The 16,683-nt window shown below is 38.1% G+C and overlaps 1 protein-coding gene across 2 annotated transcripts; it reads right to left on the bottom strand.

The window, feature by feature from the left end:
- Positions 1 to 1,556: 1,556 nt before the first annotated feature.
- Positions 1,557 to 16,359, bottom strand: CFAP206 (cilia and flagella associated protein 206). Of its 2 annotated transcripts, XM_069011186.1 has the most exons (12): positions 16,118 to 16,359; positions 14,729 to 14,812; positions 14,342 to 14,432; positions 13,089 to 13,277; positions 12,664 to 12,822; positions 11,992 to 12,200; positions 11,154 to 11,273; positions 8,498 to 8,696; positions 7,636 to 7,773; positions 5,474 to 5,667; positions 4,303 to 4,446; positions 1,557 to 1,865 (listed from the first exon to the last, which is right to left on the bottom strand). In XM_069011186.1, the coding sequence occupies exons 1-12, from the start codon at positions 16,223 to 16,225 to the stop codon at positions 1,635 to 1,637; spliced, it is 1,866 nt and encodes a 621-aa protein (XP_068867287.1). In that variant the 5' UTR covers positions 16,226 to 16,359; the 3' UTR covers positions 1,557 to 1,634. The 2 variants fall into 2 exon arrangements, with proteins under 2 accessions (XP_068867287.1, XP_068867288.1); XM_069011187.1 differs by lacking the exons at positions 14,342 to 14,432; positions 14,729 to 14,812 and having other exon boundaries at positions 16,118 to 16,185.
- Between the last annotated feature and the right edge of the window lie 324 nt (positions 16,360 to 16,683).

The following is a 16,683-nucleotide window of genomic DNA, read 5'->3' on the forward strand; positions in this document are numbered from 1 at the left end:
TGCCAGGAGTAAGCTCGTAGCCACCGACACATTTCTGCCGCGACAAAACCGAGATGGAGGTTACAATTGTATTCTCCAGTATTTTACAGCACTGCAGTACCTTCTCCAGTGGAAAAGAACAAAGTAGGATAAAATGAAATTTCAATCATCAGTTTACTTTTAAATAAAATGTATTTCTGGATTCTTGAAATACCAGTTGGTTGGTAAGAACTGTAGCATAAAAGCCTCAAAGCAAATGATGATAATATAGAGAGATCACAGCAAGAAAAAGTGTTTATTAATAAAGAAGTGACAGGGTATTTTTCTCTGGGGAAAAAAAATAAAGCTGCAGCTAGTAACTGAACTGATATTTTAATTAATAAATCTAATCATTGGTGCCTGCTCATAATTTAAAAACATGGTGGAGCAGCACATCTGGCTGCTACTAGTTTATTTTCCTAACAGAGAAAATCACCTAGTCAAAAACCATTTAGCAAAGTTCTTTCCTAGTGCTCCCCTCATGCTCCTTTGTTTTTTAAATAATGCTTTGGGGATTCATCCCTGTTGTATAACTTCTAAAAGTGAAGTCAGGTATCTTGCAAACAGTTAAACAACAAGAGAATGCTATCCTGCACAATGCCACAGAAAAATCATTCAGCAGCTTGAATCTTTGAGCTTCATTGTCACAAGTCTGTCTAAGAACGAGCCAGGAAACCACACTGCATCACAAGGCACACAAAAAAAAGAGATTTAGAAACCTTAGCACACCCTCTGCAAACGATTTGTGCACCTGGGCATTGTGCAGATAGCAGCTTGTGGAAGTCTTTACTGTCATGAAAAGAATATCTATTTTAAAGTACCCCCTGCTTCCATTTGAGAAGATGTTTCATCCTAAAGCTCAAATGATTCAGGGTTTCACAAACAGAAATGCTATCTGCAGTTGCATTGATCACACCTGGTACATATTTCTTTGCCACAATGACATAAAGCTAGAAACTTTTTCTCTGTTGTGCTTTAGTTTTTCAAACACAAGCAAAACAGAGCTTTCAAAAAGGTCCCCTGAAGTCAAGCTCCTACGGTTTGCAGTGTGCTCACCTGTACCTATTTTGTCAAGAAATTGCTAGAGACCTAAAAGGGTGCCAGAACCATCCAAGACAGATTCCCTCTTCTCAACCTCCCAGCCTTGGCCTACACTCATTGGGTTGGGTTAACACCATCACAAATGGACAGGCCCAAGCAGCCAGACTGGTTTCATTTTGTTGGTTTTACCTTCTTCGAAATTCTGCTCTAAGGCTGGAGCTGTGACACTTGAGTGACTCTCCTGGGGTAAGTTTTTTCACTTAAAGACAGTATTTCAACAAGCAACCGTCGCATTAAAACTTCAGTAAAATCCCACAATGCTATGCATTTAAATGTTAGAAGTGAAAGTCCTTGGGAACATCTTGATTCTAAATTGCTATTTAAAATCTGTGCTTCAGTCTTATCTCTTCTGTCACTTAATGCCAGTCAGCAGCCCCAACAGATAAGATAAATGAAACAGACCAACTGTTCCTGGAATCAACAGACACAGAAAAATCTTTAGTGTCTAAATTCGAATATATTCAGGGATTTTTATATACATATTGAAGATGTGTCTTCAGGTTTCTCATTTTCACTTAGGTTTCATCCAGTGGTCTTGTTAAATCTACTGCGACCATATGAGTAGTGGGAGATGATCCTCCTCGGAGACCCTTCAGGAAAATCTGGGGTTTGGGTACATTGCTTGAGTTGTCACGCTTAGTCTGGGTGCCGACATCTTTTGGCAAATACACTTGGGTGAAGTTCTCTCTTCTCATGTGGCTGAGATCAGTCTGCATGGCATGAGTTAACTTGCGGCGCAAATTGGCCTAAAGACACAAAAAGAATCAGATTAAGGAAAACTTTGAACATTTTAGCACTAATATATACTTGGGCATGTTTGTCTATTTTACATCCGTAGGCTTCACAAACCTGGAACACGGCCCGTCTTACCCTCCTGTCAATACCTGGTTGCGACTGTGATTTGTAACTCCTGAACTAACAGGATGTGTGAACAGCACTTTATGTAGCCCACACAATTTTAAGTGAATCTCTTTATAATTTCATATTTTTCATTGGTCATTGTCCTTCAAATTTTGTTAAATGCTTCACCTTTGTTTTGTTAGAGTAAAATGTTTTCATGGCAAGTGCTTCCAGTCTTTGTCTGGTTTCTGCCGAATGTGATGAGGTTTAGGGGTTGGTGCCACAAAGTATCAGATAAAAGTGAAAAAATGCCTTCTTACACCAGGTTGCTCACTAACTCCTTGACAAGGGGTAAAAGTTAGGGTAATTTATGATTAAAGCTGGTTATTCACAGAAATTGCTGTAGATACAACAACAAAACCACTTCTCACAAACTGTTAGTATTCTAAAGCCAGCACTTGAAACAAAAAAATGTCCCTTATCCCACTGAGCCTTCTATGTCAGCAACAATGTAAAACACTGTAAAATATAATATAATGTTCTTCTCAAAATATACAAAATACAGTCTCATGTGCTGGAAATCAGACCCCTCCACGTAAGTGAGAAAGTCCCTGAAGTCCAGTCCAGTCAGTGAAGACTGGAGTCAGTGGAAGCTGGAGAGTGATACAGCTGGCCAAATGTTCTAAATGTTGTGCAAGTTAAAATGTTAAAAGTTCTAAATGTTGGGCAAGTTAAAACATTCTCCAGACTCCACCACTGGAATGTTGGGTGAAGCACGTAAATGTAGGCACCAAATTTTATATGCAGTGTCATCAAGGAGAATCCAGAAAAGAACAATAAGGAACTTACAGAGGAGATGGTATGGGAAGAAAGACAATATATTAAATCTTTTCTTTTTCTGAGGGTTTTAATGACTGAATTACAAGGAACTGGGCTTGCAGAGAGAAACAAATGTGAGCTAAAAATATTACTTCTAACAGCATAAAGGTGTTCTAACAAAGTAATATTTTACATTTCGTACCACTACAAGGTCTTTGGTTAAGTATGAACAACACAAAAAACCCTAAAGGCATCTGAGCTCATCCTCTAACAAAACCCACAAATACATCTGATGCTCCCCTGAAGTATCAAATTCATTGATGTACTGGTAAACTACTTCTGTCATTTTATCACCTTGATATTAAATGTTTTATCACCTCCATATTACAAATGAGCATAGTCAAAGCACTTTTGCATGCATCTGGGATTCAGCTCCACATCACTAATCTCCCATTTGGACAGCTGAGGCTCAAACACCCTTAGTACTTTAAAGTACTTTCTCTAAATATTTCAAACTAACAAGCTACAAATTTGTTTGTGAATGGTCTTCATGACCAGATTTTGGAAAATATCCACTTCTGCTTATGCTGAAGAGCCACTGACCACATCTTATGTTTATTTATGTACTTTTGTCCTTTACAGAAGCAAAAGAGGCTTTTAGCTAGGCTTCTTGTACACGTAATTGGCTTCTTTTATATACCTCAGTAACAACTATTTCTTAGAATCCTTTATAAGCTATCAACACTGGCAAGACTCCTCAGTTCAAAATTCTGGATTCCTTTTATAATGTTAGAGATTTTGTGGCAAAAAGAAAAACAGAAAGGAAATAGGCTGCCCAGCAGACCACAGGCTTTCACAGTGCATCTGTTCACAGAAGAAAAAAATCCCTTTAAGTATTCTGTGTTCAGTTGATATTGTCAACTGCAATATTCCCTGGACTCACAAGTTGTTCATTTTGATTGAATTGTGAAAATCAGGTGCTATACCTTGACAACTACATGTGCTGGCAAACCCTAGAAAGAAGCTTCTGAAATATATGCTGTTAATTTAGAAGTTTTTATGTACGTATGTGGTCAACCTTCTATGGACAGACTGATTTCCAATCCATCAGAAAATCATCATGATAGTATGACAAACATTTGCTCTGGCTTTTTTTTCCCAAATAAATTATATAGTAGTATCTTCAACCCATTAAATCGATTTGAATGTAGAACAAATTTAATATTCCATGCAATTCAATTCAAAACAACAAACTCTTATTACATAAGGAAGGCAACTGCAAAATTTGAAATTAATAGATACAGCAGTGGAAGCACTGCTCAAAAAACAGGGAAAAATATGGAAGAAGTGAGAGAAGTCTAGAAATAAGGAGAGAAAATACCTAGAAAAAAAATTGAACCAGTTGTAATGAAGTATATGTCTTTGAATAAAAGGTTAGATTTACGTTCAAGGAACAAAAGTTAAGAATAATTTATTCTTAACTTTGTTATCCAACAATGAAAATCTGGTAATAACAGTACAAACCAATTTTATAGCTTTTCTTCTCAGTTCCCATTCATTCCATTCATAGGATCTCACAATAGTTGGAGGCAAGATATGAGTATCAGTTTGAGTACCGCTGTCATGCTTTGGGGGTGGTTTCATCGAGTATTTGCTTGCATTTCTGGCCTGGATGAAAAAAAACAACCAAAGCCAAGCAAGGCATTAATGAGAAGAATACAGAGAAATAGCATATGGATATGCTACTCTTTAAAAGCAAGTAGAGACCTGCAAACCACAAGTGGATAATGATTTTTACATTCAACAGTATTTTTGTTCCCCATGCCCCTGCTAAAAGGAAAACATTAAGTATCTGATAGATTTAATTTCTGACAGAAAACCCTTGAGGCAGAGTTGCTGAGTTGCAGGCTCCTGGATACCTTGTGAGTGCTTAATCGTTGACTTTTGGAAAAAAAAGGGTCCCGCTACCACCAGTATTTTATGATGCAGGCACCTCAGTTTGTCTTTATGAATGGACTAAGTATCACAAATCATAACTGGGAGAAATGCACACATCTCTGCTACAGCTAGGATATAAACTATGTTTCACACCAAGGGCCAGTTCAAGACTACATTCTTTCCACTGCTAGGGACCTAAAATTCACAAGTGGATCACAGGGAGTCTTGTCTATAAATCCAAATCAAGTCTTTGAATTTCACATAGTAGCACCATCACATTCATTATTGATAACTCTCCTATTACTTTGTCTGTTATTTTGTAATATGTTCCATAACTCCTGTCCCCAGGTATCACTACACCCTCATCCAGCACACATGGATGGACTGCTAAGCTAAAACTCCAGTTAACACGAAATCTGACTTATCTTCTGTTGCATTCATTTACTGTTCTTTTAAGCTACTTTTGCAAAAATGAGGAAAAGAAACATCAGACACAAGACCTGCCTAGGCTGTGGACTAATAGCTTTTATCACTGCCAGAATGCTTTGGATCTGCATATTCTCCTATGAAGAGATAGGTGAAAATGACATTAAGTAGAAACGTTTTTTCAACACCGAAGACCTGGAAAAGATGGACCTTCAGATAGGCAGAAGATTTTATTCTTCACTAAAGATAGGTATCACCTATTCTCTTTTAGAAGGGACAGGCCAATCAGTGATGCAGCAGCTGTTCAGCAAGAGGCATGGGCAGTGTGTACCTGTGCATGTGGAACAAGGTATTCAAACTGATGATGGAGCTCAAGCAGTTGAATTAGCTCTGGATATTCTTTTGCTTTTTCTACATTCAATTGAATGAACTTATCTGGATCTTGAGCAAAGATGTATGCAGCTTCTTTTGAACTGAAAACATAACATTTCTCCTTGTGCTTCAAAATTCCAATAGCAGGATTTCCTAAAAATGAGAAGAAAAGCCAACCCAAAATAAACTCCACAAATTAAAATAGTGAACAGTATGATATCCAATACAAAAGACATTTGTAATCAAGATTCTGTGTTTCCCTCAAGTTAGTTTCACTTCCTTCTTTTTCTGAACTCAGTATAAACCCTTGAAAGCAAGCTTTTTCAAATATAGAAAAGTCTGTTTTGTTAGGTCAGTAAAACTTCTTTTGATCAGTTCACATCCAGCATGCCTTAGTGCATGTCTCAGAAAAACAACAGATCAAGCACATATAGCAAAGCCATAAGAAACCAGTCTCTACTCTCAAATGTTTCCCCTATAATCTCCAGCAAATATCTGATCGCAGATCAGCAGTGCATTTATACCAAAGAGCATAACACTGAGAATAACTGAAGAAGCAGATAAAGCAGCTGGGAAGCTGAACAATAAATTAACAGAGAAAATGAAGTGTCATTAAAGGCCAAATAACTTATATGGGAAAACACAAACTGATTTCAAGGACAGTGGCAGGCTGTGCTTCAGATGTCATTGCCCAGGAAAGACCAGAATCATCATGGACAGTGCCCTGAAAATACCCAGTCAAAAAAGGCATTATTAGTATGCGAACAGAGGAGAAGAAAATCAACATTATAACAACCTGTAGGCTACATTTTTAATAATACATTTTGTTCCAATACAACAGAACAAGTAAAAGGGATCTAGGAGTGATCAAAGGCTTGTGGTACCTTTCATAGGAGTGGTTAAAGAAGAAGCCTCCTCAGCATTAAAAAAAAAAAAAGAAATAATATGATAGCAGGTTATAAAACCATAAATTGTGTGCAATATAAAATTACTGTTTACTAGACTTCTTTCCTTTAATAGAAGGACTATCAAGTCTTTGTTGAAATTATCAAGCCAGAGCTTAAAACCATCTCAAGAAGAGGTACCTTTTCATAGCATATATAATTGTGGGGCTCTTGAGAATAAGAATATCCCATGGCAAACTCTAGATGGATTCAAAAATCAATTAGATAAATGAAAAACCTCTTTGAAGGATTATTCAACAGAAGGTTTCAGACTCAACATTAATCAGAGGAAATCCCATAACCACTAACTGATAGAACAAGGAAGGATGTAATTAAGGAAGGATCACTCTGACTGGAATTCTCGTAATTTTAAAGTGTTCATGACTGTCCATGAGCAGTAATCAGATACAGGGCTAGAGAGATCTTCAGTCCAACTCAGGACAGATGTTCTCATGTGCAATAATAAATAAGTGTAAATAAACTACATTGCCATTGAAACAGCTGTTCTTTAATACTGACAAGTAAATGGCCATATTTTCCTCCCAAACTCCAGTAGGTTTAAAAAAATTCTATATGGACAGGTTCTAGAAAGGACAGGGAGACAGAAAACATGAACTAGGGTAGCTGAAATAAGGCTTACTTTCAAGACAAATGAGCCTAGAGAGACAAAAATTCCTACAATTAGTTGACTTAATCAAGTGCGCTTTTGGACTCTTTTCAGGAAAGATTTTTAGTACTTTATCATGACTATTTAAAAATACATGTGATGTAGGCATGAATGGCTATGTTTGCAACATACAGATACACAAAATAGAAGGAATGGTCATTTCCCTATGCCTGCATTATAGCCCATTAACAACAGTAAACAAACCTGTATTCTGCTACAGTGGAGGTTATACATATGCACATACAGCAGGAAGAAACATTTCTCCATCCCATCTTGTTTCTGCCCCTGCTTGCTCTTCAAGCCCTCCTACCTTCTAGTAAGGGCAGTTTATTCATGTATTTAAAGAACGATACTTTAACAAGGGAAATAAGTTAGCTGAGGTGAAAACTGCAAATGTGGAAAAACAGTATTCCAGCTTTGACATAAGAGGATGCATTCAGAATGCCTTTACATTTTCCCTAGTCCTCGTGTAAATATATAGTATGGAAAATGTCTAACCACGAAGCATACCTACTAGGGTGAGACCTTTCACACCAATGGAATGTGCACAGAAACCATGGTACTGGATTAGCAACTCATCAAAATCATCAGTAGTCTCTGGAAAAAGCCATTCTTGGTTCTTGAAATCAGAAACATTCACTCTGGTTTCTAAGAAAAGATAAAACAAAGGAAGGATTTCAATATTAAAATATCAGATGTTTAAAAGATAATAATATTACAGGATGACCAGATTATTCTGATTTTCACAGGATGACCTGCAGTGCCCAGATCCCAAAAGCCAAATTTTAGTCCTGTCTTGAAAGAGAACCTACTGAAAAATCAGTCCTGAAGGAATCTTCTTTAGTAGCATTAGTTTTCTCTGGAAACAGGGGACAACAACAAGAAGATAATATCTTACTCTTCCATTTTGTTTTCACCCACCCATGTGTTACAAACTCCCTGGCATAACACTTGGTTCCTAGGGATACTATCTTACAAACAAACACTTCTGGTAACTGAAACACTGTTAAATTATCTTGTTTATCACCTACCCCTCCATTTCCAAAGTTCTGAAAGGTATAAAAAGACACAAATACACTTTAAAACCTTTTAAAATATTATATATATTCTCTGATCATTATGCCATTTTTGTAAGGTATGCTTGAATCTAGAAGCTACATTTAAATTTTACATGTAAAAGTAAAATTCCAAGCTACACTACATGAAAATGTAAATCTATACCCTACAATGCTTATTTTAATTTACTGTGCAAATTCTGAGTATTCAAAAAATCAATATATGGCACCTTCTGTAAAGCACCTTTTGTAAAGAAAACTCCAACTACAAAATCTTGGAAAATGAGGGAAAAAAAACAAGTATTAACTTTCCATACCCATGGTTTCTTTTATCCTTTCCTCATCACTTTTCACAGTCACTCCTTCCAGAAAAGATGTTAGTGTTTCCTCTGGAAAAAGCTGTGATTGGATTTCCAAGAATTGTTGCAGATTGTCAGTCATATTTGTGAGGAAGCTTAGCAGTAGTTTCGCATCCTGAAAGCCAGTCCAAAGCTTAGAAAGTTCCATAAACAGAGGCTAGAACATAAAGAAAATGATCTGAACTGCAGATTTGTTTTATGTCTACAGTGTAACCCAAGCACTGTGAACAGTCTCTGCTATGAACAAAGCAGGGCTGATCTCCAAGGCCTTCAGCAACCAGAAATTCAAGGGGAACTCAGGGACACTGTAAGAGGAGCTTCCACCACATATGCCTAAAGCAAGTATATCCAGCATGTCATCCCACAGGCAAGAATAGTACTTTTCTGTATTTTACTCCAAATAAATGTATTCTGTGACCATGCTTTGAATTGAGCACTTCATTGACAGTACAGTTTTATAACTGAAAATATGGTGTACAGGAATAAGGACCAGAAGGAACACAGCTGATTAATTACCAAACTAGGTAAAACCACACCTGTGTACAAACTATCAGGGGTTTTTATTTTGTCTGCCCTGTTTCCAGAGTGACTTGGTACCACAGCCCCACGTGTGCCAAATGGAAGGGGTGCAGGCCTCTTCAGAGTGGTCCATGGTTCAGGGCAAAACTGGAAGCTGTCCTTCCTGGCAGTGATGCTGGTATACAGGTGTAGGCACAAAAAGAAGCAGCCTATAAGCTTTAAGTATAAATGCTGTTTTCAATGACAGTGACATAAAAAGTGCCCTGTTACATCTAAACACACAGAGAGCATTTACAGGAAGAGATTCAACCAATCTGAAATGTGCACTTAACAACACATTTTATGCATGTTAACAACATTATCATAAGAACAGCCAACAGAGCCAGCTCTGGAATTCATCAGCATCGCTAATGCTGTGGAAATGTTATGGTTACAAAAATGGAAGAAATTAAAGGAAGGGCAGCAAGATCAAAAACATTCTTAATAGAATAAACAGAGAATATTAATGAAATGTACTATTTTTCCTAAAACAAATGTTTACTACAGATATAGGCCTTATCCTATACTTTTAAAAGACAGAATGCCCTGCTTCTCTACCTTTGTAGAGGATCCAGCTTGTCAACAAGCCAAAGACAAGAAAAGGTATTTAAATGGTGTGTTAATATAAAAATCTGAAAATCTGAAATCAAAAAGCATTATATATTCCATCTTCAGCAGAGAAGACAAAACAACTAACCAACCTGGAGCAAAAAAAAATTCTAGGAAGGCAGCAAACAACAACAGACAGCTTTTAGGGAAAGGGGTAAGGTATATCAGTCACTTAAGCCCCACAAAGATATAGAAGAGAAAAAACTGCTTTGAGCAGCTGGGAAAATGTTCTCCAAATGAGAACATCTGGCTTATAAAATCAAAAGCATACATAAACTGAAGCTTGGATCACTCAGTTAAAGTGCTGTTCCTAAGGAGTTTCCAGCTTGGATGCCCTTATGGGAAGTGTAACAAATAAACTGAGTAGGTGGAGGTCATGATCTTCCTCTTCCTCCACAGTAGGTTTTATTTTGCTTTCTAATAATTAGCTTAGAATGTTGAAAAATAACATAAAATATGTATGAAACTGCATGCTGGTGCAGGAGCTATCCACAAGGAATTGGAATGATAATCAAATCACACAAAATAACGAGCTCTTACATGAAAAGCAAATTAAATGAAGCTGGTTTCTAGCATATTTCTCTCCTGTTTCCTTTATAACATGCCAGCATAATAATCCCAGGTTTTCCCAGGCTCATCAAGCAGCCTGCCCCATAATACCTTTAGTTCACAGCACTCATTCCCTCTCCCCCCAATACCTCCCTCCCATGTCCTGTAGCTCCCAACCAAGGGTGCACCAGTACAGAATATCAATCCTGCAGAGGTACCTTCAGTGGCTGCTCACTGGCCAGGCAGCACACAAACCATTTCAGACTTGATCTTGGTAGGGCTCTAATTGTGTGTTTCTAGTTGCTCTTTTTTTTTTTTTTTCCACAAAACTTGCAGAAAATGACATATTTTGAGATCTCTGGACTCTGACAAATGTGACTGAAACTTGCCAACAGGTTCAGAAGCTATTGTGAGGGGAAAAGAGGGTCACACCCCTATCACAGAAACCCAGTTTCTTCAGAAAAATTATATCAATGACTCATATTGTAATTACAGGGATTGCTATCCATGGGAACTTTTAAAGAATCACACTCTGATGTGCTGTTTTCTGCAATCATTATGTTCTTACAGTTTCTGCAAGGAACAGGAAAGAATATTTACACACACAAAAAAGGAAAATATCACTGTAAATCTACAAATACTGACAAATAACTCAAGACACTTACAGTAAAATACCATTTAATTCCTTTGCTCCTTTATTGTACCTTGCCTTTTTTATACCTTAAGAGAAAGTCTTTTAGTTGTCCTTTCAAAAATCACAGATGATACTGTAATATAGAGAAAAAATATGCAGCCCCTTTCTTAATATAAACTAGTCAAGAACACACCAGCAAAGTATCTTACTTTAATAATCTTTTTCTATTGAAGAAGTAATGGGTTTTCCATTTGTAATACTTACAAAAACGTCTTTGGACTCTATGGAAGTCTTATCCTGCATTCTGTTTTTCAGTACCATCATTGTTGCTTCAACCTGAACACCCAATGATTCAACTTCTTGAGCATTTGTAATTGCATCAGACTGGAAAGAGAACTCCAGGTAAGATGCATCATACTCAAAAAATCAAGTATTTAGTAATAAGTATTTACTTGGATCTCTTCATTCAACTGTTTTCAGAACAACTGTTTTAGGGAACAAAATGTACTCTAGCTTTCCACAAAATACATTTTTCCTTAAATGTTCAGGTGTTTAGGCACTTCACTCACACATAAACTACCAATTTTTATAGAAAATCCTCTACATTTTCCCAATGAAGAGAACAAAATAAAATTAAAAAAAATATTTTTTCAATGCCTTATATAGGAAAGACTAAGAAATGCCTGCAGTTTCTCAAAACACAAATGGAAAGCTGTTCATTAACAAGCATTTAAGTTGTATTCTTCAAAGATTTTTGATGACTCCATATATTTTGGGGGTGTCTGCAGACTAAAATTGAGATAATTTATGGATTCATCACAGAGATTTTTTCTCTCATGCCTTTTGGGGCAGAGAATCATTATGCAAACAATTCTTTAATGGTGGACTTGGCAGTGCCAAGACTCATAGGTTAATGGTTGGACTTGATGATTTTAAAGGTATTTTCCAACCTAAACAATCTATGGTTCTTTATCTAAAAATGTATTTTATTTTATTTATTTCTGAATATTTTTTCTTATATTTCTGTCCTGTACAAGTAGGTAAGTTGAAGACATTCCATCTGCAATAAAAGTCCACAGGATATAACACGATGATATCTCACCAGAAGGATGCTTAGGAAGCTTTCATACTGTCTCACATTGAACAGTGCTTCTTTTAATTTAAAAGTACTAAGCCAGGAGTATCTGTGGGGGTCTTCCTGCATGGATTCCAGCAGGGCTGTGTACTGGTGGGCTAGCAGCTGGCAGGAATTCAGACGGTCATCGACAGTCTGTGTAGCTGACGGAATGGCTTCATTCAGGACGGCTGGCACTATTCACATAGAATAAATACGAAATACGTATAAAGAGAAATAATGAAATCATTATCGAGTGGTTAAAGTGCAGTATTTGAGCATAATGGTCCTCTGATAAAATTTTAATTTCTAAACTTTGTCCTCATATTCTTGCATTTCCAAATACTTGAGAACCAGATTCAACCACCCTATCTCACTAGTCAGGTTGTTTCAAATATTTAGAATTACAGGTGTGGAAATATCACAGTGAAGTCAAGGAACGTGAGAACGCTTGCTTCATATTAGATGCAACTCTGTTGCTAGAACTGACATGGGTTTCCTGAGAGAATCTGCACAATTTTGAATTCTCAGTTTCCTAATTTGTAAAATATTAATAACAATAACAGGCCTCCCTGGGATGGGAACTTATTGGAGCAGCTCCAGTGAAGAAAGCCAGGAAGAATGAATTGGGAATACCCAGATCAAATGCAGTTTACTTACAGTCCTCAATGCTGCTTCCTCCTTTCTGGCACTGCTTGTTGTACAAACGAATTCCTGTGACTAGCACGGCAAGATCTTTCAGCTGTTGTTCTTTGTCCTTCTTACTGAGTGAGATGAAAGTAATCATCTCTGCCTGGGGGAATACACTCTGCAAGGCAGCTATAAGCATTACAAAGTGGGAGAAAACCCTCAATATGAGGGAACAGAAAAGAAAATCATTAAATAAGAAAAAATACCCTCTCCTGAACAAATGCATAAATTAGGAAATCCATGGGAAATTTACACTTCAAAGCTGAGCAATGACAGTTTGGATAGTAAGCATTTATCACAGTTTACCCTGTTTGTATCTAAATGTCAGCAAAGAGAAGGTGAAATTTTATTTTTCAAGAAGAAAAGCCCAATTTCACAGCTGGGAGTTTACTGACCTGTTACCTCCCTGACAGCCTCAATATCTGTTGGGGATCCCAGGCCAGATCTCAGCAGCACGTAGGTAACAATCTTTTGATACATATTCTCTCTTTCTTCTTGAGCACGTGCACCAGCCTCTGTGATAGCTCTGACCATAGGAGCCAGTTTTCCTTCCAGAACACGCTGCTGCTCACTGAGTAAATCATCTAGGAAAGAAGGACACTTAGAAAGTGCTATCTAAATTCTTTGAAATTTGGCTTATACAGAGGGTACAATTCATTTCCACAGTCAGAGCACCCCCTTAAGGTTTCTGAAGCACAGGTATGTGGAAAAGACGTTCATAGTACCACACCATTAGAATTTAATACAGAAGAGTTACACATTAACATAATTAGCATGATTAACATCAGCCAGTAGAGTCCTGAGAACTATTCAGGCCAAATTAAACAGCAAGTCTCTGGCTCTCTGGACTCCTCTGACTGTAGGACATATTTCAAACACACCGGAACTTACATGCTCAAATTTGAACGCTACTCAGGATCTCAAAAACTTGCTGGAGTTACTGAGCTTAGAGAGTTCAGAGGATTTAGGAGCAGCTCCCAGTGTTGCTAATTTTTGGGTTTAATCCATGCTACCAGGAAAATGTTTTCATTATCTCCCCACACAGAAATGCTTTTTTCATGTCTGTACTTGTTCTGTGTCTTCTATTTCCCAGCCAGCCTCCACTGTCCCATTGAGATCTGAAGTTACATTTACAGCAGAGGCATTTTCCCCATCTCATTTTATTTTCACATTCCCATTCTCAGACCATATGAAATTACTACTGATGAGACAAAAATGTACTCAATTAAAACGGTAACTGATTGTTCAAGATTACTCAAATCTCCCAGTTAGGGATATTGATAAAACACTGAGTTCTCTTTGAGATACATGAGCAGAGTTCTGAGTGCCTTCAGACACACAGGTGCAGGTACAGGTGCAAGCTTTTCTTGCTGAAAACAGCTAACCACTGAACCTGAAAGAGTAATTGTCCTCAAGCAACCTAATGCATTCTATTCAGTAAATCTCTCAGACAGGATGAGAAGAGTGTCCTCTCAAATTTTATGTACACTTTTCCCTACTATAACCATACTGAAACATCAGACTCCTGTACAGTAAATTTCTCATGGGATTTTTATTTTGCTCTACTGCCAGCATTCATTTAACAGTAATTACTATTATTAAATTCTAAACTCAGCATCAACTTCTATGAAAACATATTTGAAATTACCTCGGTTTGCATAGTTCATATCAAAGTAAACTTGCATCTTAATTGTGCTTAGGGATGGGTTTGTTGTGTCAAGCAGTCTGGTAACACAGCACTAAAAAGAAAGTCAGAGAAGTGAATTCTTTCTCATCTCTGGGGAAACATCTGAACTGACAGTGATCTACTACAGGTTTCACAACAGCTGTAGAGCCCCCTTGCTACCATTCTCTCCATATAAAGCTTTTCTAAGGCATTTATTTACAGAAACTGTTGTCTTTAGCAACAGAACCATGAGAATAAAGTAGCAGTAGAATTTTGAAAGTGTGCATGTCATTTTAGTTACAGGAACAGGTAGAAAATAATGCTGTAGTCTTAGCTAAGTACTGACTCTCAACATCATGTCAGAATTACCTGGATAAGATCCTGCATATTGTTTTCTGTAAGGATTCGATCCATATTAAAGTCATTTCTTGGATCTAAAACAACAGCTTTCACCTAGAGATTGCCAAAACAAAGATACTAATTTACATCTCAAAATATCACCTTCACACCTCACCTTTTATTTTCTGAAAAATCTCAGATGCATTCAGTATTTCTTTACTATTCATTTTTATCCATTTCAATCTTTGATAATGAAACAAAATCATTTCTCATCTAGTCAGCTTCAATCTCAGTTCTCAGGTGCAAATGAAGAAAAAAACCTTCTTTTTGGTGAAAACATTTAAATACAGCTCCTTTAAAAATTACTTGGAAAAATACTTTCCTAAGTAACACTTTTTGAAAATCCATCATGGTTGTTTATAAACTTCTTTGTTGGTGTTATAGGCATCAGTATAAACATTTACCATTTGAATAAAAAACCCATAGTATTCTGCATGCAGCAAAATATGTGCATATTTGCAGTTGGTGTTCATGCTGGGTGCCTTTCCAGCCACTTGTATGAATTTTTTACTCATTAAAATTTTCCTGCTTAATTGATTAATACTGCTTTTAAGCCCAATCTATTTTCTAGAGCTGTAGTGTCACCTTTAGGGGAAAAAATAGCAGATTAACAGTACTGCTGTGAACCATTTACATTTATACACAAGTTTATCAAGAGCTGATCAACAATTTAAAAGGAACCTAGCTCCATCTTTCTTCAGACACAGCTCTGGAGGCGCATTCAGACTATATTCTGCAGCAGTGCTGTGTCTCCTAACAGAAGCCAAGATGTAAAATGTTTTTTGGATACTTATGGTTGTCTACCAAGGACAATACTGAGACTGATTCCATTAAATTTTCACTTTAAGTGGGATCAGAGCCTGCTCCTTCAAATATTCAGCCCATTTATACTACCTGGCCCTGTGTGAACAGAGAAACAAAAAAAAATTATCCATCACAATAGAGAGAGAAGGTGAACATCGAAGAACAAATATAGCTGCTGCATTAAACATTCACCTGTGGATCACACATTCATTAATGAGATTGTGAAGAAACGTTATTAAAACTTGAGAACACTTCCCTTTTCCATTTCTGAAAGAAAATAACGCTAATCTGCCTGCATAACAAAACTGAGAAAGAGCTCTGAGTTGGAGTTCAGAGAGTTTCCAAGACTCAGGACCTGCAGCCTTCTTGGGGCATTATATTCACATAGATTTCAGGGGAATAAAATACTTTTACAGGACCCTATACTGGATGTCGCTGGATGCCCCTTTAAAATTTCTCAATGCAGGCAATTGGAAACCAAGAGATTTCCAAGCTCTGGTCAGCCCTGAAAGCCTCAGCTGCCGCCAGCCCCTGAACTCTTCCCTTCGCGCTTACCATGAAGGCCACCAAGGTTTCAGAGAGGGTCTGTCCCTGGGCAGCGCACTCCAGGCCGACTTGGCGGATTATTCTCTTGATCACGCTTCGGGTCAGCTCGCCGGACATGCTGGCCAAGCCCACACGCCTTAGCGGGGTTACATTCACTTCAGCGAGGGTTCCTCTCGGCGCGGCCCCGCCGCTTGCCGGGCAGCCCGTCCCGACCCCAGACCGCGCCGGCGGCAGCTGTGCCCGCGGCCCAGCCGTTGGCGACGGGCGGGAGCGGCCGCGGCCGAGCGCCAGCCCCGCCGTTGCCATGGGGACGCGGCCCGGCCCGGCCCGGCCTGCCGGGAGAGCGGCGAGGGGCAGGCGGCTGTGTGAATTTACACACAGCGCATAGGGAGACGCGTGTTTGTACAGGATATATGGGTCGGTGTGCGTGCAAAACATACACGCCTGCATATATGCCCAGCACGTGGCTGTAGAGGCACAGGACTGTAGGTGTGTATGTGTACATGACCATCTCGGTGCACACACAAACCGTGTGCGCGGACGTCTGCGGCTATGGCTGTATGTAGGTGCGTGTA

The sequence above is a fragment of the Aphelocoma coerulescens genome, chromosome 3 (assembly GCF_041296385.1).
Source record: "Aphelocoma coerulescens isolate FSJ_1873_10779 chromosome 3, UR_Acoe_1.0, whole genome shotgun sequence".
In the NCBI taxonomy this organism is placed as follows: domain Eukaryota; kingdom Metazoa; phylum Chordata; class Aves; order Passeriformes; family Corvidae; genus Aphelocoma; species Aphelocoma coerulescens.